Source organism: Lipotes vexillifer, unplaced genomic scaffold, assembly GCF_000442215.2.
Source record: "Lipotes vexillifer unplaced genomic scaffold, Lipotes_vexillifer_v1.1 scaffold1188, whole genome shotgun sequence".
Taxonomy (NCBI): Eukaryota; Metazoa; Chordata; class Mammalia; order Artiodactyla; family Lipotidae; genus Lipotes; species Lipotes vexillifer.
This window is the reverse complement of record NW_006799221.1, coordinates 320,270-346,205: the sequence shown is the minus strand read 5'-3', so window position 1 is coordinate 346,205 and position 25,936 is coordinate 320,270. Positions and strand designations below refer to the sequence as shown.

Sequence of the window (25,936 nt, the reverse complement as noted above, 5' to 3'; positions counted from 1 at the left end):
GCAGGAATCCGAAAAGTGATGCATAACATTTCCTTGTTAGGGGCCACATTTCTTACTAGGTGAACTGAACTGCATGCCTCCAAGGAGATGCCTAACACAGTTCCAGCTCGTTGCTGAACATCCTTAGCAGGATTAGCATCTTTGGAAAAGCTGTAACAGTGCACAATGGGAAAAAGCTCACTGCCGCATGGCTGTCCATCTAAGAGTGATTTGAAAGCACTGAGAAACTCAATAGCCTTTGCTGGCAAGTTCATGACAATGTGCACAGAGTGTTTTCTTTCTTTTGACAGTGGTCCCAGCTGCTGCATTAATTCTTCTCTGACTGGTCCTTGGAGGAAGTCTTTCCCATCCAAGTTAAAGACTTTCACCTTTTGGTCCACTTTATTTAATTTACAATTGTGTAGTAACCATTTATGGGATTCAGGATTGAGATCATTAGCAAATACAGTGCAGTTTTTCTTTGCTACTGGAATGGCAAAGGGCCCAACCCCAGCAAAAACATCAAATAGGACATCCCCAGGTTTGAGAAGTTCTGTGATACGGCTGTGTTCTGTGGAGAGACGAGGATTCCAATAGACTTTTGAAAAATCAAATTCATAAGTGTAGTTGTTCTCTCGAACCTGAAAAAGGTATTATGCTTTTGGTTAAACTGCTTAGTCTTAAGTTCTAGTCACTGATATTGGATGGATGCACTCACAGACATACACATATTTAAATTTAGTATTATTAAGAGCAAAAAAAGCAGTGCATTTAAAGGCATTTTAATTAGAATTCTGGTGTTTATGCTATACTTGAGGCCACCTAATATCTTGCATTAGAAGTTTTCATGAGAAAAGTTATCTCTTCAAAGCCAAATGGTTCTCCATCTCATCCTAAAGGGCTATAAAGTGGTTCTCCAATCACACTAGGAATTTTTCAGATAGGCCAATTGACTGGCTTAATTATACTCTCTCCTGTCACTTGATAGAAAAAAAACCTATACTTTGAAACAACACACAACACATATCTTCATGGTGGATAGCTAAGTTGCAGACAGCACTTTCACACAGCAAGCAAGCTTCCCTCCTTAGTTTTCAGTTTGTCAGGGGGAGTCATGATAGATGTGTCATGTGTCATTGAATTTGGAGGTATTTTGCTGTGTTTTCAGACAGTTACTTGGACTTTGCAGGTTTCATGTCTATAAATAGAGCCAGTGTATAGAACAAATTATTCCCCTACTTTCTCCTTTCCCAAATCTGAGTTTTCATGGATAAACTAAATACATACAGTGAAGCAGAGTCTTGAACAAAATTAAGACTTTGCAGCATTTCTTTGGGGATTATCATAAACATGATAGAAAACAGAAAACAAAACTACAATTACAGTTGTAGAATGTGACCTCACCCATCATCTTAAGCCCCTTATTTTAACAGATGAAGAATCAAAGGCCAGAAAGTTCCTAAGTTCTATAAATATGATAGAGATATCTTCTGTATTCTCTCTTCATGGACCTTAATTCCAAATTTGTACATATTTTTTTCCTCCTGACCACATCAGATGCTCTGGCCATATTATTAAGGTTCCAGTACTGGAAATGTTTCTTTATGATTCTGCCAACTAAAAGTCTTTCTAGGTATATAACTTGGAACGCTTAAATATGTCTTGGGATGCTTTTTCCGAAATCTTTCTACTCCCCTTTTAAGCTCTTTATGTGAATCACACTTCTTTCTTAAAAAATTAGATTCTAAGTATCCCTCTGGTTTTATCATGCTGTCTTTGATATCTCGCTCCCTTAGTTAAGCATGACTTTCAGCAGATTCACTTTAGGAATCTTTTTACCTCACAATATACACACATACTACTTAAATGTTACATGAGCTCCTAAAGTTAAACTTAAATGTGATTCTGTTTGGAGCAAAGAAATTATACTGAGTTTTTACATTTATTTGACAGTATAAATATTAGGTATAAAGTATGTCCTTAAGAACAAGCTTTAGTTGACTTAGGAAATCAATCACAAGGCATTTATAAAATTACAGAAATTTCTCAGAACTTTTAGATGTTCTTTCTGAGAAGAATGATACTATCTGTTACCCTAAGGGTCAGTACCAAGAAAAGAACACGCAAAATGTTCAATCAGGGTATGCCTAAAGTTTAGTAGGTCTTCATGTCGGCTGAGATAAGCACTGTTATTACCAAAGGATTCATATTCAAATCTTGCTTGCCATAACAGACCTCATACATTATACACAAGTAGTAGGCAGTGGAGGTTTGGTATACAAGGAAAGATCATGCATGGACTCGAGTCAGAAGCCTTGCTCCAAACACTCTGCTCAGTCATTCCTAGTTATTTCATCTGCATAAAGAGAATATGAATAACAACAACCATTATCTTGTGGGTCTCTTAGGATTTGTTATATTTAAAGCATTTAGCTCAGGACCTAAAATTAGTGTGTAGTAAATGGTATTTTAATATTCTGACACTATTAAATTCTGGAGAAATATTGGCCCAGAATCTTAAAATTATTTTGCATAAGTTCTCTCCTGAGTTTTATATAGTCCTGTTTAAAAGATATGACTAACACTTTAAGAGTGGCTTTTGTCATTAAAATTATGGAGAGAGTTTAACCTATTTCTTAGCTTGGGTACAAAATTTCACATAATGTTAACATGCAATTATATAAGGGGCTTAAAAAAGGTTTATTATATCCAACACTCCAGAGGACTTGGGGGGTGGAAGATAAGAAAGTGATTTATACCAGGAATCCCTACATATTTTAAATTATTTTTTCTTTGAAATAGATTTTTTTTTCTTATAAAAGAAATATGTGCTCAGTAGAAAAGTATACAGATGATAACAAAGGTCACCAGTAACTATACCAAATAAAAATATACTCACTGTTAATGTTCTGGTGTATATGCACATTTACATACTTAAAATTATCATAGTTAAAATGTAACTATGTTATATATACTGTTCTACAACTTATTTCTTGTCACTTAACGTGTCAGTGGGCAATTTATTTTAAGTATAGAGCTAAATATAAATAATCTTTAATGATGGAGTATTCCATTGTATTATTATACCAAAATGTAATCAATTAGCTACTGATGACATTTAGGTTGTTTCCATTTCTTCGTTTGTTTTATTTATTATTATAAAAATGATGCAGGGACTTCCCTGGCAGTCCAGTGGTTAAGACTCCGTGCTTCCACTGCAGGGGGTGGGAGGTTTGATCCCTGGTGGGGGAACTAAGATCCCACATGCCACGTGCCGCAACCAAAAAAGGAAAAAAAAAATGATGCAGAACCTAGTACGTACATCACTATAGTTTTGTCCAGTTATATCCTTGAGATAACTTCCTATAAATGGAATTCTAGGTCAAAGGATGTATCTATTCAAAACTGCAATATATTACCATATACTCTTCCTGACTGTATCAAATTTGCACTCCCATCAATAGTATATGTAAATGCTCACATTCTCACATATTCATCAATACTGGGTACTATATATTCTTAATCTTTGTTATCTATTGTGATTTCAAACATTAATCTTGATATACACTCTATTAGGAGACAATAAAATACTCCATACCTTGGTCATCATATTCTCCTCTCCAGATAGCACTTCCATTTGGAAATTTCGGTAGGTATTATCAATGTTATTGATTTTATTTACCACTGAGGTGATTCCTGGATTTTTGTCAATCATAACTTGGCCTAAAAGCAGAGAATTCATAATAAATATTGCCGTTTGGCTGCAAAATAAAAGCTAAAACTGCAAGTATGAAATTGATGTGAACTATATTTTCTTTTGGTTTATAGACAAAACCTGCACCTAGTATGTGTAAAGAGGCATGCAATTCTAAAACTTCAACAGATTACTAAAGTTAATGTCTGACAGCCCCCAATGCAAACACACACAAAAAATGTGTGGGTACATTTATAAAAAAAAATTTTTGAGGAGTTTTGTTCTACCTAATATTTTTCCGTATCTTTTACTTAGTCTTCTCAAATGTATCAATACAGCAGTAAGCAAACACGTAGACCATAGGGAATTGGTTAAAAAACAGAAAGAAGAGATGTAAGGACTTTGGGAACAAATGGTCCCAGAAAACACCAGCCTGTCCTCGTTGGCCTCAAACCAAATGTTTGCTTGACTGTGTATTTGAAACAGATACTTCCACTTTGGAAACACATACCAGCAAAATAATGTTTTCAAATAAAAGAAACATAGATTCTTTAGAGTTTTATCTAAATAAAATGTCCATTTACTTAAATTGTTCTTTATGTCAAATATTTGCCAGAGCAGAAAAAGCTACAAGGATAAAGTACACCAGCAATGGTATACTGATGCCCTATAATCAAAGTCTACATTTTTGTCAGCACTTTAAAAATTTATAAGAATCTACATACTGATTGGTTCAAGATGGCGGAGTAGAAGGACGTGCTCTCACACCCTCTTGTGAGAACACCGGAATCACAAATAACTGCTGAATAATCATCGACAGAAAGACACTAGAACTCACCAAAAATGATACCCCACATCCAAAGACAAAGGAGAAGCCACAATGAGATGGTAGCAGGGGCGCAATCACAATAAAATCAAATCCCACAACTGCTGGGTGGGTGACTCACAAACTAGAGAACACTTATACCACAGAAGTCCACCCACTGGAGTGAAGGTTCTGAGCCCCACGGCAGGCTTCTGAACCTGGGGGTCTGGCAACAAGAGGAGGAATTCCTAGAGAATCAGACTTTGAAGGCTAGCAGGATTTCATTGCAGGACTTCAACAGGACTGGGGGAAAGAGAGACTCCACTCTTGGAGGGTACACACAAAGTAGGGTGTGCATCGGGACCCAGGGGAGGGAGCAGTGACCCCATAGGAGATTGAACCAGACCTACCAGCTAGTGTTGGAGGGTCTCCTGCAGAGGCGGGGGGGGGGAGGGCTGTGGCTCACAGTGGGAACAAGGACACTGGCAGCAGAAGTTCTCGGAAGTACTCCTTGGCATGAGCCCTCCTAAAGTCCGCCATTAGCCCCACCAAAGAGCCCGGGTAGGCTCCAGTGTTGGGTCACCTCAGGCCAAACAACCAACAGGGAGGGAAACCAGCCCCACCCATCAGCAGTCAAGTGGATTAAAGTTTTACTGAGCTCTGCCCACCAGAGCAACAGCCAGCTCTACCCACAATGAGTCCCTCCCATCAGGAAAGTTGCACAAGCCTCTTAGATAGCCTCATCCACCAGAGGACAGACAACAGAAGAACTACAATCCTGCAGCCTGTGGAACAAAAACCACATTCACAGAAAGATAGACAAGATAAAAAGGCAGAGGGCTATGTACCAGATGAAGAAAAAAGATAAGACCCCAGAAAAACAACCAAATGAAGTGGAGATAGGCAACCTTCCAGAGAAAGAAGTCAGAATAATGATACTGAAGATGATCCAGGACCTCGGAAAAAGAATGGAGGCAAAGATCGAGAAGATGCAAGAAATGTTTAAAGAGACTTAGAAGAATTAAAGAACAAACAAACAGAGATGAACAATACAATAACTGAAATGAAAACTACACTAGAAGGAATCAATAGCAGAATAAATGAAGCAGAAGAACGGATAAGTCACCTGGAAGACAGAATGGTGGAATTCACTGGTGCAGAACAGAATAAAGAAAAAAGAATGAAAAGAAATGAAGACAGCCTAAGAGACCTCTGGGACAACATTAAATGCAACAACATTTGCATTATAGGGGTCCCAAAAGGAGAAGAGAGAGAAAAAGGACCCGGGAAAATATTTGAAGAGATTATAGTTGAAAACTTCCCTAACATGGGAAAGGAAATAGCCACCCAAGTCCAGGAAGTGCAGAGTCCCATACAGGATAAACCAAAGGAGAAACATGCCGAGACACACAGTAATCAAATTGGCAAAAATTAAAGACAAAAGTTATTGAGAGCAGCAATGGAAAAATGACAAATAACATACAAGGGAACTCCTATAAGGTTAACAGCTGATTTCTCAGCAGAAGCTCTACAAGCGAGAAGAGAGTGGCATGATATACTTAAAGTGACAAAAGGGAAGAACCTACAACCAAGATTACTCAACCCGGCAAGAATCTCATTCAGATTCAATGGAGAAATCAAAAGCTTTACAGACAAGTAAAAGCTAAGAGAATTCATCACCACCAAACCAGCTCTACAACAAATGCTAAAGGAACTTCTCTAAGTGGGAAACACAGGAGAAGAAAAGGACCTACAAAAACCCAAAACAATTAAGAAAATGGTCATAGGAACATACATATTGATAATTACCTTAAAGCTGAATGGATTAAATGCTCCAAACAAAAGACACAGGCTTGCTAAATGGATACAAAAACAAGGCCCATATATATGCTATCTAAAAGAGACCCACTTCAGACCTACGGAAACATACAGACTGAAAGTGAGGGGATGGAAAAAGATATTCCATGCAAATGGAAATCAAAAGAAAGCTGGAGTAGCAATACTCATAACAGATATAATAGACTTTAAAATAAAGAATGTTACAAGAGACAAGGAAGGACACTACATAATGATCAAGGGATCAATCCAAGAAGAAGATATAATAATTATAAATATATATGCACCCAACATAGGAGCACCTCAATACATAAGGCAACTGCTAACAGCTATAAAAGAGGAAATCAACAGTAACACAATAATAGTGGGAGACTTTAACACCTCACTTACACCAATGGACAGCTCTTCCAAACAGAAAATTAATAAGGAAACATAAGCTTTAATGACACAAGAGACCACATAGATTTAATTGATATTTATAGGACATTCCATCCAAAAACAGCACATTACACTTTCTTCTCAAGTGTGCACGGAACATTCTCCAGGATAGATCACATCTTGGGTCACAAATGAAGCCTTAGTAAATTTAAGAAAATTGAAATCATATCAAGTATCTTTCCTGACCACAATGCTATGAGATTAGAAATGAATTACAGGTAAAAAAAACGTAAAAAACACACATGGAGGCTAAACAATATGTTACTAAATAACCAAGAGATCACTGAAGAAATCAAAGAGGAAATCAAAAAATAACTAGAGAAAATGACAATGAAAACATGACAATCCAAAACCTATGGGATGCAGCAAAAGCAGTTCTAAGAGGGAACTCTGCCTACCTCAAGAAACTAGAAAAATCTTAAATAAACAATCTAACCTTACACCTAAAGGAACTAGAGAAAGAAGACAAACAAAACCCAAAGTAAGCAGAAGGAAAGAAATCATAAAGATCAGAGAGAAATAAATGAAATAGAAACAAAGAAAACCAAAGCAAAGATCAATAAAACTAAAAGATGGTTCTTTGAGAAGATAAACAAAATTGATAAACCATTAGCCAAACTCATCATGAAACAGAGGGAGAGGACTCAAATCAGTAAAATTAGAAATGAAAAAGGAGAAATTACAACAGACACTGCAGAAATAGAAAGCATCCTAAGAGACTACTACAAGCAACTCTACGCCAAGAAAATGGACAACCTGAAAGAAATGGACAAATTCTTAGAAAGGTATAACCTTCCAAGACTGAACCAGGAAGAAACCGAAAGTATTAACAGACCAACCACAAGTAATGAAATTGAAACTGTGATTAAAAATCTTCCAACAAACAAAGTCCAGGACCAGATGGCTTCACAGGTGAATTCTATTGAACATTAGAGAAGAGCTAACACCCATCCTTCTCAAACTCTTCCAAGAATTGCAGAGGAAGCAACACTCCCAAACTCATTCTATGATGCCACCATCACCCTGATACTAAAACCAGACAAAGATACTACAAAAAGAGAAAATTAAAGACCAATATCACTGATGAATATAGATGCAAAAATCCTCAACAAAATACTAGCAAACAAAATCCAATGACACATTAAAAGGATCCATACACCATGATCAAGTGGGATTTATCCCAGGGCTGCAAAGATTCTTCAATATATGCAAATCAATCAGTGTGATACACCATACTAACAAATTGAAGAATAAAAACCATATGATCATCTCAATAGATGCAGAAAAAGCTTTTGACAAAATTCAACACCCATTTACGATAAAAACTCTTCAGAAAGTGGGCATATATGGAACCTACCTCAACATAATAAAGGCCATATATGACAAACCCACAGCAAACTTCATTCTCAGCGCTGAAAAACTGAAAGCATTTCCTCTAAGATCAGGAACAAGACAAGGATGTCCACTCTCGCCACTCTTATTCAACATAGTTTTGGAAGTCCTAGCCACAGCAATCAGAGGAGAAAAAGAAATAAAAGGAATACAAATTGGAAAAGAAGAAGTAAAGCTGTCACTGTTTGCAGATGTCATGATACTATATACAGAGAATCCTAAAGATACCACCAGAAAACTACTAGAGCTAATCAATGAATTTGGTAAAGTTGCAGGATACAAAATTAATGCACAGAAATCTATTGCATTCCTATATACTAATGAAAAATCTGAAAGAGAAATTAAGGAAACACTCCCATTTACCATTGCAACAAAAAGAATAAAATACTTGGGAATAAACCTACCTAGGGAGACAAAAGACCTGTATGTAGAAAAATATAAGACACTGATGAAAGAAATTAAAGATGATACCAACAGATGGAGAGATATACCATGTTCTTGGATTGGAAGAATCAATATTGTGAAAATGACTATACTACCCAAAGCAATCTACAGGTTCAATGCAATCCCTATCAAATTACCAATGGCATTTTCTACAGAACTAGAACAAAAAATCTTAAAATTTGTATGGAGACACAAAAGACCCCAAATAGCCAAAGCAGTCTTGAGGGAAAAAAGAGGAGCTGGAGGAATCAGACTCCCTGACTTCAGACTATACTACAAAGCTACAGTAATCAAGACAATATGGTACTGGCACAAAAACAGAAATATAGGTCAATGGAACAAGATAGAAAGCCCAGAGATAAACCCGTGCACCAATGGTTGACTAATCTATGACAAAGGAGGCAAGGATATACAATGGAGAAAAGACAGTCTCTTCAATAAGTGGTGCTTGGAAAATTGGACAGCTACATGTAGAAGATTGAAATTAGAACACTCCCTAACACCATACACAAAAATAAACTCAAAATGGATTAGAGATCTAAATGTAAGATCAGACACTATAAAACTCTTAGAGGAAAACATAGGAAGAACACTCTGACATAAATCACAGCAAGATCTTTTTTGATACGTCTCTTAGAGTAATGGAAATAAAAACAGAAATAAACAAATGGGACCTAATGAAACTTAAAAGCTTTTGCACAACAAAGGAAACCATAAACAAGACGAAAAGACAGCCCTCAGAATGGGAGAAAATATTTGCAAACAAATCAATGGACAAAGGATTAATCTCTAAAATATATAAACAGCTCATGCAGCTCAATATTAAAAAAACAAACAACCCAATCCAAAAATGGGCAGAAGACCTAAATAGACATTTCTCCAAAGAAGACACACAGATGGCCATAAAGCCATGAAAAGCTGCTCAACATCACTAATTATTAGAGAAATGCAAATCAAAAGTACAATGAGGTATCACCTCACACCCGTTAGAATGGGCATCATCAGAAAATCTACAAACAACAAATGCTGGAGAGGGTGTGGAGAAAAGCGAACCCTCCTGCACTGTTGGTGGGAATGTAAATTGATACAGCCACTGTGGAGAACAGTATGGAGGTTCCTTAAAAAACTAAAAATAGAACTACCATATGACCCAGCAATCACACTACTGGGCATATACCCTGAGAAAACCATAATTCAAAAAGTGTCATGTACCAAAATGTTCATTGCAGCTCTATTTACAATAGCCTGGAGATGGAAGCAACCTAAGTGTCCATCATCGGATGAATGGATAAAGAAGATGTGGCACATATATACAATGGAATATTACTCAGCCATAAAAAGAAACAAAATTGGGTCATTTGTAGAGACGTGGATGGACCTAGAGACTGTCATACATAGTGAAGTAAGTCAGAAAGAGAAAAACAAATATCGTATATTAATGCATATATGTGGAACCTAGAAAAATGGTACAGATGAACCGTTTTGCAGGGCAGAAAGTGAGACACAGATGTAGAGAACAAACATGGACAGCAAGGGGGGAAAGCGGCGGGGGTGGTGGTGGTGGTGGTGGTGTGATGAATTGGGAGATTGGGATTGACATGTATACACTGATGTGTATAAAACGGATGACTAATAAGAACCTGCTGTATAAAAAAATTAAATTAAAAAAAAGAATCTGTACAGTATGTCATTGTATAAGGAAAGACAACTTGATCTGTAAGTTAGTATAAAGTACTCCATAACACAAATATGCTTAAAAACATCCAGAATTTGTCCAATTTCTCTCTGATAGTTAAATACCTGACTTTGAATATGATAATGTCAATACTTGTCAATCGTTGTTCTTATCTTGTTCTGCTTCAGGTATCAGAACTCAACTTTTAAGGTACAGAAGTTAGTTTGAAATGAGGAATGAAATAAAAACAATATTCTGAAGGTCTGTAGTAATAGCTTTAGAATTACCGCTGTATGAAAATATTTCATTTTTAATCTATGAGTGCCCCTTTATGAAAGAGAGTTTATAAAATAAGAGTGCTAAAAGGAATGTTGAGTTAGGATAGGCAATGACTCATAGGAAAGCCTATACTTGACATTTGCACCTGGTCATAATTATAAGGATCTGCTTAAGTATTTATTATGTTATCACTATGCATTATCAGCTCCTTTCATCAATAAAAACAAAGGAAATGCATAATAGCATAGCTCTGAAATCCTACCCATGCAAAACACTGAGCACTACATTTTAAAGCTGAAAATAATTCTCAGAAGTTCTGACAATTACTCTACATTAAAAAAAATTAATCTGGAGAATGCATGGACATTAAATATTTATATAAGAACAAGTGCGATTTTGATTAGTCTTCTAGTTCTTTCTTATCCCAAAGCATAAAAGACCCACGCTTCAACTTTGGGCTACAGAGGTAAGAGATACACAGCAGTGTTTCTAAAAGGCTAGGAACACTAAAAATGTATGGTGCCTGACATACAGAAGAGGCTCAGTTAACGGAATCAATGAAAGCATGACTAAACAGTGTCTTGCCCTTCTGACTATGAAACACTCATGAAACCTAGCATTCAACATAGTCCTGAAGGACTAACAAGTCCTGTATACCAAAATAATAAACTGACAAAGAGTTTTACAAAAGTAAGTAATTCAAGTTTATGCTTATGTATTGTGTACACAAAAGCTTGAATTGATATTTAGAGATTGCTATGACTCTGGGAAGAGTATTCCAAAATGGCCCTCAAAAGAAAGAATATGTAGCTTAAGATCCAGCTTAAAATTAAAATGATAAAATGTCCTGATTCTGTAATTCAGCATTAAAAAAAATTTTTTTAACAAAAATTAGAACTTGCTAATTCCTTTGTAATATGTGAATATTACTAAGACACACCTACCAATTAAATGCTTGTAAGGCAGTTGATGATCTCGAAGGTTCAGGTGGGCAATATGTCCAACTCTGCTAAACCCTGAAGTCACATCTTGACCTTCAGGAAGCACAGCTTTCAAGATTTCTTCTGACTTAAAATTTTCATAAGTTAGTTCCAAGTTATATTTAGATATCTGTGGATTGACATTCAGCTGCTTTAAAATACTGAGTTCTCCCTTCTCAAAGGAATAATCAGTAAACATTTTATAGGGATCCAACATAATTAGTCTACTTTCTTCATCTTCTGGATCTTCCATCACACGTTTTATGCCTGGGCGCTGCAGTGCTGCCCTTTTAAGGGATCGCATCAATTTATTGACTATTTCTTTCCTCACTTTAAGCACCGGGATGGTGATTGTCTTTTTAAAAGCTGTTCTATCAAGTTCTGTCATTCCTCGAACATCAGAGGGGGGTGAAAACAATTCAGAGTCTCTCTGATTTGTTTCTATTTCAGGCATGGTTGAGAATCTTTTTCTTTGATCCAACAAGAAAATACCAGGTGTTCTGCTAAGCTTCTGTATCAGTGATGCCCAAGCTAGTGGACTCAATGATTCTGCTTCAGTTATTCTACAGCTTTCCACTTTGAGAAGTCTTCTTGAGAATCCAAATGGCCTCCATAAGATCCTAAAAAAAGTATTAATTAAAAGAAATACCATAAAGTTACAAACTAAACATGTTCACAATAGGTCTTGAGGATAAAAATTTAAATTCACTACTGTTTTAAATAGCCTGCTAAATGCTGATAATTAAAACTTTTAGTGGTACGTGAGAAGTATACTATCTTTTCTAGGACAGGATGACTGGAAGATTTGAACCTTCAATCCACCTGCTGCCAGGACTAGGGCTTAGTGATCCGTCACCCTCCCTATAGTCAATAAACCTCCCCACCCACAATTTTCTACAGAACATGTTTGGGATTAGAAGGCTGAAGTTTAAGCTAAAGGATTATCTCTAAACGAAATGGTCACTATATTTACGATTTTACCAATGTCAATTTTTAAAAGGATATTCTTATGGATGCTTAATGGGTCAGATGTTGTACTAAACACTTTATGCACATTGTCAATCTTGGGAGGTGTGTGGTATCACATTCTCATCTTGTATACGAGTAAACTAAATCTCAGAAGTAGGTAAATTGACCCGAAGTCTCGTTGCTGTAAGTGGCTGAGCGAGGATTAAAATCCAGCGCCTGCGCTCTTAATCTATTTCAATGTCGTCTTCGATGTTTTACTGCCACAAGTACTGCCTATAACTAGAGGTTTCAGTATTTTGAGGACGAGAACTTTGCTAAGTGTTATATGCACATCCCAGTAGCAGTTCAGTATTTTGAGGACGAGAACTTTGCTCAGTGTTATATGCACATCCCAGTAGCCGTATCAGTTATTAATTTTGCCTTCTGGAATACCGAAGAAGTAATTGTCAGAAGAAAGGGCCCTGCCCGGGATCCCTGTAAAGCAGCTGTCAAAGTTCACAGTCAGGGTTCAAACTGGGTCTAGAAGTTAACCAGATGTGTGATCTTGGGTAAATTACTTATTGTGAGTCTCGTCTTTCCGCATGCAAAATGTGGCTAAAGGCTCTATCGGAAAGCTTTTGAAAAGATGAAACACTTCTCACTCCGCCGTACTCAGACCTAGGCTCCGCACCAGATGGTGGGTGACCTCGTGACGTTTCCGCGCCCAGAGAGCGCGAGCCCCGAGCGGACCCGTGCCGCCACCATACCCTCAGCCTCTTCGAACTATCAAGGGCACCGCGGCCGCCACCTCACCAACGTCACCATCTCATTTCTTTGCGTCGCCCAGCAGCTGGCTCCAAGACCAGACACTCACCTCATGCTCTGGTGCAGCTCGGAAACGGGTCGCCGGCGGGTGGGCGGGCCCTCGATGACACCATCAATGTTCGCCGCCGAGGGGCGAGCGTCATCAGATCACGTCGATTCCTCCTTTCTTCCCGGCCCTGGTGAGGTACGGGAAGCCGGAAGGGCCGGGAACATAGCTCCGCCTTTGGCGCGACTACCCGACGGGAGGGCTGGGGTAGTAACTTGTAGATGGACTGGGTAGTCGGCCAGTGAGCAGCATGGAGGCGCCCTGGGGGATCGTGGACGCTGAGCCCGGCTGGTTTGTCTCTGCCAGGCAGCCCGAAGAGGCGGAGGCGAAAGAGTTGAGCCCGTTGCTTAGCAACGTAAGTTCGCTCCACAAGCTTCCCGGCACTTCTCTGAAGTGCCTGCCAAATAAAACCCGGAAAAGAAAGGGGATGGCAAGGGGAGAGGGGAGAAGCTGAGGGCTTGGGGCCCAAAGGCAGCAGCCGAGATTCCGAGGAGATCTGGCGGAGTTCATGAATGTGATAGGAGCCTAAAGTGTCCTAGAAAGAGAAGCTGAAGTAAAGGTGCAGGCTCAGGTGGAAGAGGTGCAGCAGCGGGTGGAGGCTGGGGAGCCCACAGAGGAGCAGCCCCGCGGTTATGTAACTCACTGCTGTTTGTTAGTATCTTTGTCGGCATCTCGTTTCCTCCACTAGTCTTGTGAGCTTTTTGCAAGAGTCACAAGATTTTTCTTTTCTCGGCTTAGTCATTGGGGACCTGTAAACATCTTAATACAAAGATCCTTAACCGTAAAGGAGCGGAGGTGGCCTGGTAATAAGTATGTAGCACTTCCCTGGCCCTAAAGCCTGTGCAGTGGGAACTTCGGCTCTTTAACTCAATTCCCAGGGCAATAACAGTTTCTAGGACTTTGTTCCCGAATGCTATTTTAGGGGAGAGTGTTTTCTGGGGTGTATCCTCGCCAGAGCAATGTGAATTGCTTCTATTTATTATATCGTCATTGCATGGCATTCCTGACCATCCTTCCAGTTGGGCAGACTTAATTCATTGAGTGTATAAATAGAGATTAGTTTTGCAGTCCTACTAATTGGGGAGCAACAGTTGTCTGCAGCAGCTCAAGCTGACTCAGGGATTCAGTAATCACGTGATCTTGAGGACATCTGCCTGCTCTCTGTCCCCACCCCGTCTTACCCTATCTTCATCTTTTGCAGTCACAAGGTTGGTTAGTCATGGCTCTTCTTGAAGCCTACCGGGTCTCTGTGCAGGTGGCAATGATTTTCCCAGGAAACTAGGTTCCCGGAGCTGCACTAGTGAGTGGTGAGAAGGGAAGGAAAGGGAACCAGTGCTGGTTGAGCAGCTAGTATGTTACATGATGCCTGTGGTTTGTAAGAGACTTTCTCCATAACGTGTCAGTCATTTCTGAAGGAAATTTGAACTTCACCATTCAAACACTTTATTAAATTTGTGTGCTTACAGGAACTTCACAGACAGGGATCCCCAGGTGTTTCATTTGGTTTCTCAGTGTTTAATTTGATGAATGCCATCATAGGAAGTGGCATCCTTGGCTTAGCTTATGTTATGGCTCATACTGGTATCCTTGGATTTAGGTGAGTTTTTTTTCTTATTTTACTTATTTTTTTTTTCATTTTTATAGTACACTGAGAAGCAAAGAGATAGGCAGCAGAAGCTGGTATTATACAATTTCTAGTTATTTCTGGGGTTTTAGCATTTTCCTCTTACTCTTGTATTGTTGCTAGTCTGTAGCTTGGAGGGATGCTACATAATTTGTATTTTTCATCCAAAGTGTGGCTAATTTTAAAAAATGGAAACTTGATCCACACTTGTTTATAACCTTAAGAAGTGGCTTGTTTGTTGTGTCAAGTTGGCCAAAGTAAATCAAAGTTTATCAGCCATGCAGATTACTTATAAATAGCGATTTTGTGAGTGTAAATAAAGCACATGATTCTTTCATTTCTCTCCATCTCCTTCTCTCTTCCTACTTAGGTAGTCTTGTTTCACTTTCTGAGGCTAGACATGTATTCTGTGCTTATTCCTTCTCATCTTTTGAGACAGCTCATATGCCAGTTTTCCCAAGATAGAAGACATTCCTGTCTTTTCTGTGCTTCCATAGTACTCTATATATTTATTCTTTTGTTATAATATAATGATTTGTTTGCAAGTGAGTTTCCCCACTAAACCCTGAAATCCTTTAGGACTAGACTTTATCCTTAGCATCTAGCACCATGCTTAATAGAATGAATGAACAAGTTTGTTTTGTCAGTAGAAGCAGACCTATTTTTCTAGGAAATTTAAAATACATAGTCTCAAAAAAAATAAAAATAAAATACATAGTCTCATTTAGGTTCATTTTTGCCTTTATTTTGAAATTCTTGATTAGCAAACCAACTTGCTTTTATTATGGGATGTATTCACGGACTTCCATAGTTTTAAAACTTCAAAGCTATGTGTGACATCTTAGGCAAGACATAATCATGGGACTTATTTCTTAGTTCCCTTTGAAAAATCACATTTTATACTCCAGCGTCTTACACGCAGATGTATACCACTGAATGGGTGCTTGACGAATCATATCACAGTTTCCATTTGGTGATGCCAAACTGTTACTTTGTGAGGTCTCTGACATCAGTTTACAAGTGTACTTTCACCTCTCAGTTTTGCTACTTATTAACAAGTATTAAGTGGACTACAAAGATAGAATTTCTTCAACTTCGGGAGCACTTCACTGGGGACAGCTCTCTAGAAGTTTGTCCTGCCAGTACCTTCCTGAGAATAAGTAGGGGATTATTCATGCTGTTTCTTTTCATACTTTTGGCTAGAGGACCCCAATTATTACATTGCACATTTTTCAAATTGTGTCATTAGAAGTGTGTTAACTGTATTTTTTTGGTTTGGTTTGGTGAGTGTGTTTAATAGATGCTAGGAAATGCAGTGTTAATTCAAAATTATAGGGAGGTACACATCTTTGGAAGGGGAGGAATAAAGGAAAGAAAAAAGAAGACAATGAGATTTCACAACTGAAACTTCTCTCTAGACTTAACAATAGGAAAAATAGTTATAAAAGGGGTGTATTACAAGATAACTGAATGGCTAAACCAGCAGTCAGCAGACAAGAGCGCTAAAGAAGGAAATTCTTTTGTCGTTTTAAATAAACTTTGGTTTTTTTCTGAGTTTTATTTTAATATTTATTTATTTATTTTTGCTGTGTTGGGTCTTCTTTTAAATGCGTGGGCTTTCTCTAATTGCGGCAAGTGGGGGCCACTCCTCATCGCGGTGCGCGGGCCTCTCACTATCGCGGCCTCTTGTTGCAGAGCACAGGATCCAGATGCGCAGGCTCAGTAATTGTGGCTCACAGGGCTAGTTGCTCCGCAGCATGTGGGATCTTCCCAGACTGGGGCACGAACCCGTGTCCCCTGCATTGGCAGGCAGATTCTCAACCACTGCACCACCAGGGAAGCCCTGAGTTTTACTTTAAAAGCAGTACATATTCGTTTAAATAAAATTTGGTAAATATAGAAAGTATCTTCTTACCATAATCCAACTACTTAAAGACAGTCCCTGTGAGCATTTGAATGTGAAAAAAAAATGTTTTTTTAATAAGATACCATAAAAAAGAAATTTGGGGGGATTTGACCATGTGCTGTTTTATAGTTTAGTTTCTTGCTGCTGATAGTCGCTCTCCTGGCTTCTTACTCAGTTCATCTCCTGCTTAGTTTGTGTATTCAGAGAGGTGAGTAAAATGTTATGCTGATTCTTTTTTTTTGCGGTACGCGGGCCTCTCACTTTTGTGGCCTCTCCCGTTGCGGAGCACAGGCTCTGGACGCGCAGGCTCAGCAGCCATGGCTCACGGGCCCAGCCGCTCCGCAGCATGTGGGATCTTCGCGGACCGGGGCACGAACCCGTGTCCCCTGCTTCGGCAGGTGAAGTCTCAACCACTGCGCCACCAGGGAAAGCCCTATGCCGATTCATTTGATGAAGTAGCCCATTGTGATTATATCTATGTACATTGGATTGGCTGTCTCAAATCTCATATTTCCAGCGGACATACATTATTATTAGGTAGGATGGTTGAAATGGAGAATTTCAGAAGGTCAGGATATGTAGACCCAATCCTACAGGGGAATATCCAAGGACAGAATGGGAGGAGGAAACCAGCATTCTTCCCTGCCTTTCTCCACAACACATGACATAGTTTTCTGGGTTAGATTAGGGGAAGCACCTGAAAGGTGTTTAAAGAATCCAGACCTTGTGTTACGGGGCAGTAGACAGGTGTTCATGCTGGCCATCTTTCTTGTAGGGTGATCATCTCCTCGAGAACACCTTCCCAGATCTACTACTGCCATCTCTGCCCCCCTTATATGTGTATGAGTTTTTTCCATTTGAAACTTTATTATGCAATTCAGTCATTTATTGAATAAGTTCTTTTAAGTTGCAATAAATAAAAGTGTATGAATTACGGAACTGCTTTCATAAGGGTTTTCTTTTGGCATTAACAAATACTCTATGTTCATCAGTCCTGGTCTTTTTTTTTTCTTTTTGTAACATCTTTATTGGAGTATAATTGCTTTACAATGGTGTGTTAGTTTCTGCTTTATAACAAAGTGAATCAGTTATACATATAAATATGTTCTCATATCTCTTCCCTCTTGCGTCTCCCTCCCTCTGACCCTCCCTATCCCACCCCTCTAGGTGGTCACAAAGCACTGAGCTGATCTCCCTGTGCTATGAAGCTGCTTCCCAATACCTATCTATTTTATGTTTGGTAGTGTATATATGTCCATGCCACTCTCTCACTTTGTCACAGCTTACCCTTCCCCCACCCCATATCCTCAAGTCCATTCTCTAGTAGGTCTGTATCTTTATTCCCATCTTACCCCTAGGTTCTTCATGACATTTTTTTCTTTCTTAGATTCCATATATATGTGTTACCATACGGTATTTGTCTTAATCTTTCTGACTTACTTCACTCTGTATGACAGACTATAGGTCCATCCACCTCACTACAAATAACTCAATTTTGTTTCTTTTTATGGCTGAGTAATATTCCATTGTATATATGTGCCACATCTTCTTTATCCATTCATCCGATGATGGACACTTAGGTTGCTCCCATCTCCAGGCTATTGGAAATAGAGCTGCAATGAACATTTTGGTACATGACACTTTTTGAATTATGGTTTTCTCAGGGTATATGCCCAGTAGTGTGATTGCTGGGTCATATGGTAGTTCTATTTGTAGTTTTTTAAGGAACCTCCATACTGTTCTCCATAGTGGCTGTACCAATTCACATTCCCAACAGCAGTGCAAGAGTGTTTCCTTTTCTCCACACCCTCTCCAGCGTTTATTGTTTCTAGATTTTTTGATGATGGCCATTCTGACAGGTGTGAGATGATATCTCATTGTAGTTTTGATTTACATTTCTCTAATGATTAATGATGTTGACCATTCTTTCATGTGTTTGTTGGCAATCTGTATATCTTCTTTGGAGAAATGTCTATTTAGGTCTTCTGCCCATTTTTGGATTGGGTTGTTTATTTTTTTGTTATTGAGCTGCATGAGCTGCTTGTAAACTTTGGAGATTAATCCTTTGTAAGTTGCTTCCTTTGCAAATATTTTCTCCCATTCTGAGGGTTGTCTTTTGGTCTTGTTTATGATTTCATTTGCTGTGAAAAAGCTTTTAAGTTTCATTAGGTCCCATTTGTTTATTTTTGTTTTTATTTCCATTTCTCTAGGAGGTGGGTCAAAAAGGATCTTGCTGTGATTTATGTCATAGAGTGTTCTGCCTATGTTTTCCTCTAAGAGTTTGATAGTTTCTGGCCTTACATTTAGGTCTTTAATCCATTTTGAGCTTATTTTTGTGTATGGTGTTAGGGAGTGATCTAATCTCATACTTTTACATGTACCTGTCCAGTTTTCCCAGCACCACTTATTGAAGGGGCTGTCCTTTCTCCACTGTATATTCCTGCCACCTTTATCAAAGATAAGGTGACCATATGTGCATGGGTTTATCTCTGGGCTTTCTATCCTATTCCATTGATCTATCTTTCTGTTTTTGTGCCAGTACCATACTGTCTTGATTACTGTAGCTTTGTAGTATAGTCTGAAGTCAGGCAGCCTGATTCCTCCAGCTCCATTTTTTGTTCTCAAGATTGCTTTGGCTATTCGGGGTCTTTTGTGTTTCCATACAAATTGTGAAATTTTTTGTTCTAGTTCTGTGAAAAATGCCAGTGGTAGTTTGATAGGGATTGCATTGAATCTATAGATTGCTTTGGGAAGTAGAGTCATTTTCACAATGTTGATTCTTCCAATCCAAGAACATGGTATATCTCTCCATCTGTTTGTATCATCTTTAATTTCTTTCATCAGTGTCTTATAATTTTCTGCATACAGGTCTTTTGTCTCCTTAGGTAGGTTTATTCCTAGATATTTTATTCTTTTTGTTGCAATGGTAAATGGGAGTGTTTTCTTGATTTCACTTTCAGATTTTTCATCGTTAGTATATAGGAATGCCAGAGATTTCTGTGCATTAATTTTGTATCCTGCTACTTTACCAAATTCATTGATTAGCTCTAGTAGTTTTCTGGTAGCATCTTTAGGATTCTCTATGTATAGTATCATGTCATCTGCAAACAGTGACAGCTTTACTTCTTCTTTTCCGATTTGGATTCCTTTTATTTCCTTTTCTTCTCTGATTGCTGTGGCTAAAACTTCCAAAACTATGTTGAATAAGAGTGGTGAGAGTGGGCAACCTTGTCTTGTTCCTGATCTTAGTGGAATTGGTTTCAGTTTTTCACCATTGAGAATGATGTTGGCTGTGGGTTTCTCATATATGGCCTTTATTATGTTGAGAAAAGTTCTCTCTATACCTACTTTCTGCAGGGTTTTTTATCATACATGGGTGTTGAATTTTGTCAAAAGCTTTCTCTGCATCTATTGAGATGATCATATGGTTTTTCTCCTTCAGTTTGTTAATATGGTGTATCACATTGATTGATTTGAGTATACTGAAGAATCCTTGCATTCCTGGAATAAACCCCACTTGATCATGGTGTATGATCCTTTTAATGTGCTTTTGGATTCTGTTTGATAGTACTGTGTTGAGGATTTTTGCATCTGTGTTCATCAGTGATATTGGCCTGTAGTTTCCTTTCTTTGTGACATCTTTGTCTGGTTTTCGTGTCAGGGTGATGATGGCCTCGTAGAATGAGTTTGGGAGTGTTCCTCCCTCTGCTATGTTTTGGAAGAGTTTGAGAAGGATAGGTGTTAGCTCTTCTCTAAATGTTTGATAGAATTCGCCTGTGAAGCCATCTGGTCCTGGGCTTTTGTGTGTTGGAAGATTTTTAATCACAGTTTCAATATCAGTGCTTGTGATTGGTCTGTTCATATTTTCTGTTTCTTCCTGATTCAGTCTTGGCAGGTTGTGCATTTCTAAAGATTTGTCCATGTCTTCCAGGTTGTCCATTTTATTGGCATAGAGTTGCTTGTAGTAATCGCTCATGATCTTTTGTATTTCTGCAGTGTCAGTTGTTACTTCTCCTTTTTCATTTCTAATTCTATTGATTTGAGTCTTCTCCCTTTTTTTCTTGATGAGTCTAGCTAATGGTTTATCAATTTTGTTTATCTTCTCAAAGAACCAGCTTTTAGTTTTATTGATCTTCGCTATTGTTTCCTTCATTTCTTTTTCATTTATTTCTGATCTGATCTTTATGATTTCTTTCCTTCTGCTAACTTTGGGGATTTTTTGTTCTTTTTTCTCTAATTGCTTTAGGTACAAGGTTAGGATGTTTATTCGAGATGTTTCCTGTTTCCTAAGGTAGGATCGTATTGCTATAAACTTCCCTCTTAGAACTGCTTTTGCAGCATCCCATAGGTTTTGGGTCGTCGTGTCTCTATTGTCATTTGTTTTTAGGTATTTTTTGATTTCCTCTTTGATTTCTTCAGTGATCACTTCGTTATTAAGTAGTGTATTGTTTAGCCTCCATGTGTTTGTATTTTTTACAGATGTTTTTCCTGTAATTGATATCTAGTCTCATAGCATTGTGGTCGGAAAAGATACTTGATACAATTTCAATTTTCTTACATTTACCAAGGCTTGATTTGTGACCGAAGATATGATCTATCCTGGAGAATGTTCCATGAGCACTTGAGAAAAATGTGTATTCTGTTGTTTTTGAATGGGATGTCCTATAAATATCAATTAAGTCCATCTTGTTTAATGTATCATTTAAAGCTTGTGTTTCCTTATTTATTTTCATTTTGAATGATCTGTCCCTTGGTGAAAGTGGGGTGTTAAAGTCCCCTACTATGAATGTGTTACTGTCAATTTCCCCTTTTATGGCTGTTAGTATTTGCCTTATGTATTGAGGTGCTCCTATGTTGGGTGCATAAATATTTATAATTGTTATGTCTTCTTCTTGGATCAATCCCTTGATCATTACGTAGTGTCCTTCTTTGTCTTTTGTAATAGTCTTTATTTTAAAGTCTATTTTGTCTGATATGAGAATTGCTACTCCAGCTTTCTTTTGATTTCCATTTGCATGGAGTATCTTTTTCCATCCCCTCACTTTCAGTCTGTATGTGTTCCTATGTCTGAAGTGGGTCACTTGTAGACAGCCTATATATGCGTCTTGTTTTTGTATCCATTCAGCCAGCCTGTGTTTTTTGGTGGGAGCATTTAATCCATTTACATTTAAGGTTATTATCGATATGTACGTTCCTATTCCCATTTTCTTAATTGTTTTGGGTTTGTTATTGTAGGTCTTTTCCTTCTCTTGTGTTTCTTGCCTAGAGAAGTTCCTTTAGCTTTTGTTGTAAAGCTGGTTAGGTGGTGCTGAACTCTCTCAGTTTTTCCTTGTCTGTAAAGGTTTTAATTTCTCCATCAAATCTGAATGAGATCCTTGCTGGGAAGAGTAATCTTGGTTGTAGGTTTTTCTCCTTCATCACTTTAAATACATCCTGCCACTCCCTTCTGGCTTGCAGAGTTTCTGCTGAAAGATCAGCTATTAACCTTATGGGTATTCCCTTGTGTGTTATTTCTTGTTTTTCTCTTGCTGCTTTTAATATGGTTTCTTTGTATTTAATTTTTGATAGTTTGATTAATATGTGTGTTTGCGTGATTCTCCTTGGATTTATCCTGTGTGGGACTCTCTGTGCTTCCTGGACTTGATTAACTATTTCTTTTCCCATATTAGGGAAGTTTTCAACTATAATCTCTTCAAATATTTTCTCAGTCCCTTTCTTTTTCTCTTCTTCTTCTGAGACTCCTATAATTCAAATGTTGGTGCGTTTAATGTTGTCTCAGGGGTCTCTGAGACTGTCCTCAGTTCTTTTCATTCTTTTTTCTTTATTCTTCTCTGCAGTAGTTATTTCCACTATTTTATCTTCCAGGTCACTTATCCATTCTTCTGCCTCAGTTATTCTGCTATTGATCCCTTCTAGAGTATTTTTAATTTCATTTATTGTGTTGTTCATCATTGCTTCTTTCCTCTTTAGTTCTTCTAGGTTGTTGTTAAATGTTTCTTGCATTTTCTGTGTTCTGTTTCCAAGATTTTTGGATCATCTTTACTATCATTATTCTGAATTCGTTTTCAGGTAGACTGCCTATTTCCTCTTCATTTGTTAGGTCTGGTGGGTTTTTATCTTGCTCCTTCATCTGCTGCGTGTTTTTCTGCCTTCTCATTTTGCTTATCTTACTGTGTTTGCAGTCTCCTTTTTGCAGGCTGCAGGTTCGTAGTTCCTCTTGTTTTTGGTGTCTGTCCCCAGTGGCTAAAGTTGGTTCAGTGGGTTGTGTAGGCTTCCTGGTGGAGGGGACTATTGCCTGTGTTCTGGTGAATGAGGCTGGATCTTGTGTTTCTGGTGGGCAGGTCGATGTCTGGTGGTGTGTTTTGAGGTGTCTGTGGCCTTCTTATCATTTTAGGCAGCCTCTCTGCTAATGGGTGGGGTTGTGTTCCTGTCTTGCTAGTTGTTTGGCATAGGGTGTCCAGTACTGTAGCTTGCTGGTTGTTGAGTGAATCTGGGTCTTGGTGTTGAGATGGAGATCTCTGGGAGATTTTCGCCATTTGATATTACATGGAGCTGGGAGGTGTCTTGTGGATCAGTGTCCTGAAGTTGGCTCTCCCATGTGAGAGGCACAGCACTGACTCCTGGCTGCAGCACCAAGAGCCTTTCATCCACACGGCTCAGAATAAAAGGGAGAAAAAGTAGAAAGAAAGAAAAAGAATATAATAAAATAAAGATAAAATAAAATAAAGTTATTAAAATAAAAATTATTAAGAAAAAAAATTTTTTTAAGTTAAAGAAAAAACAAAACAAAAACGGACGGACAGAACCCTAGGACAAATGGTGAAAGCAAAGCTATACAGACAAAATCTCACAGAGAAGCATACACATACACACTCACAAAGAGAGGAAAAGGGGAAAAAATAATATATCTTGCTCCCAAAGTCCACCTTCTGAATTTGGGATGATTCGTTGTCTATGCAGGTATTCCCCAGATGCAGGGTACATCAAGTTGATTGTGGAGATTTAATCCGCTGCTCCTGAGGCTGCTGGGAGAAATTTCCCTTTCTCTTCTTTGTTGGCACAGCTCCCGGGGTTCAGCTTTGGATTTGGCCCCGCCTCTGCATGTAGGTCGCCTGAGGGCGTCTGTTCTTTGCTCAGTCAGGACAGGGTTAAATGAGCAGCTGCTTCTGGGGCTCTGGCTTACTCAGGCCTGGGGGAGGGAGGGGCACGGAGTGCGAGGCGAGCCTGCAGCGGCAGAGGCCGGCGTGATGTTGCACCAGCCTGAGGTGCGCAGTGCGTTCTCCCGGGGAAGTTGTCCCTGGATCACAGGACCCTAGCAGTGGCAGTGTGCACAGTCTCCCGGGAGGGGAGATGTGGATAGTGACCTGCGCTCGCACACAGGCTTCTTGGTGGCGGCAGCAGCAGCCTTAGCGGCTCGCATCCATCTCTGGAGCTCCTTTAAGCAGCGCTCTTAATACCCTCTCCTCGCACACCAGGAAACAAAAGAGGGAAGAAATAGTCTCTTGCCTTTTTGGCAGGTCCAGACTTTTTCCCGGACTCCCTCCCGGCTAGCCATGGTGCACTAACCCCCTGCAGGCTGTGTTAGACTGTGCTAACCCCAGTCCTCTCCCTGGGATCTAAGCACTGAAGCCCGAGCCTCAGCTCCCAGCCCATGCCCGTCCCGGCGGGTGAGCAGACAAGCCTCTCGAGCTGGTGAGTGCTAGTCGGCACCTATCTGCCTTGCGGGAATCTCTCCGCTTTGCCCTCCGCACCCCTGTGGCTGCGCTCTCCTCCGCGGCTCCGAAGCTTCCCCCCTCCGCCACCCTAAGTCTCCGCCCGCGAAGGGGCTTTTAGTGTGTGGAAACCTTTCCTCCTTCACAGCTCCCTCTCAGTGGTGCCGGCCCCATCCCTATTCTTTTGTCTCTGTTTTTTCTTTTTTCTTTTGCCCTACCCAGGTACGTGGGAGTTTCTTGCCTTTTGGGAGGTCTGAGGTCTTCTGCCAGCGTTCAGTGGGTGTTCTGTAGGAGTTGTTCCACATGTAGATGTATTTCAGATGTATCTGTGGGCAGGAAGTTGATCTCCACGTCTTACTCTTCCGCCATCTTCCCTCTCTCTTCCAGTCCTGGTCTTTTTATCTGTCTAATCTCATCTTTTTTTTTTTTTTTTTATTTTCTTGCATAGTGGCTTTTTTCAATTACTCAAATATTCTGTGCTCTTTCCCATCCCAGGTCATTTTTTTTTTTTTTTTTTTAATATTTATTTATTTATTTGCGAAGTCTTAGTTGTGGCATGCGGGATCTTCAGTCTTTGTTGTGGCATGCAGGATCTTTTAGTTGCAGCATGTGGGAACTTTTAGTTGTGGCATGCAGGATTTTTAGCTGTGGCATGTGAGATCTAGTTCCCTGAGCAGGGATCGAACCCAGGCCCCCTGCACTGGGAGTGTGGAGTCCTAGCTACTAGACCACCAGGGAAGTCCCTAGTCTTGTCTATTTTTGGATTAGGTCAGTTTTGACTCCAGAATCATGAGTTTAATTCTTATGTGGCTGGGTTCACTTTGCCGTATATGATCTTTGTTTTCAGACTTTAAGAAGCAGAATAGATACATAAAATAGATAAAAATAGGATTATTCTGGCTGAAACAGGTGAGGGAAGCTCACAGGTATTTCTTGAGTATTTTGTCTTCAGAGCATAGTTCTAAATCCACAGCTCTAGTCTGTTTAATCTGTCTGTGCATCAGACACACCTGCAGATCGTTCTGTAAACAGAGGTTTCTAAGCCTCAGGGATTCCAATTCCAAGAATCTGAGGTGGGACTCAGGAATAGATTTTTTAAAGTCCTCCAGGGGATTCTTATGCAAAACTGATTTAGCATCCATAGTTCATAGCTGTAACTTGTGCCAATGCTTTTGGCCGTCCAACCCACAAATATATTCCTCTGCTTTCAAGGGGCTTGGGTGAACGTGTGGACAGATAAAAATACTAGGAAACAATGCAATGATATTAATCTCAAAGTAACAAATTGTTTATAACAACATCCCAAATTCAGGAATAAGATCATTAAATGAGTATATTTGTAAATCCTGCTGA

General features: G+C 39.1%; 2 protein-coding genes across 2 annotated transcripts in view; one reads left to right on the top strand and one right to left on the bottom strand.

Moving 5' to 3' along the window:
• TRMT5 (tRNA methyltransferase 5) overlaps positions 1–13,074 on the bottom strand; it is a 13,549-nt gene extending 475 nt beyond the window's left edge. The window contains 4 exon segments of the mRNA XM_007471515.1: positions 3–620; positions 3,578–3,702; positions 11,487–12,142; positions 13,049–13,074. Of these exon segments, the coding sequence (XP_007471577.1) occupies positions 3–620; positions 3,578–3,702; positions 11,487–12,142; positions 13,049–13,074 (1,425 nt within the window).
• Positions 13,075–13,433: 359 nt separating this feature from the next.
• The window catches only part of SLC38A6 (solute carrier family 38 member 6), a 73,133-nt gene continuing 60,630 nt past the window's right edge, over positions 13,434–25,936 (top strand). The window contains exons 1-3 of the mRNA XM_007471506.1: positions 13,434–13,696; positions 14,808–14,938; positions 17,006–17,079. Coding sequence (XP_007471568.1) covers positions 13,592–13,696; positions 14,808–14,938; positions 17,006–17,079 — 310 coding nt within the window. The 5' untranslated portion in view covers positions 13,434–13,591. The remainder of the gene's footprint in view (positions 13,697–14,807; positions 14,939–17,005; positions 17,080–25,936) is intronic.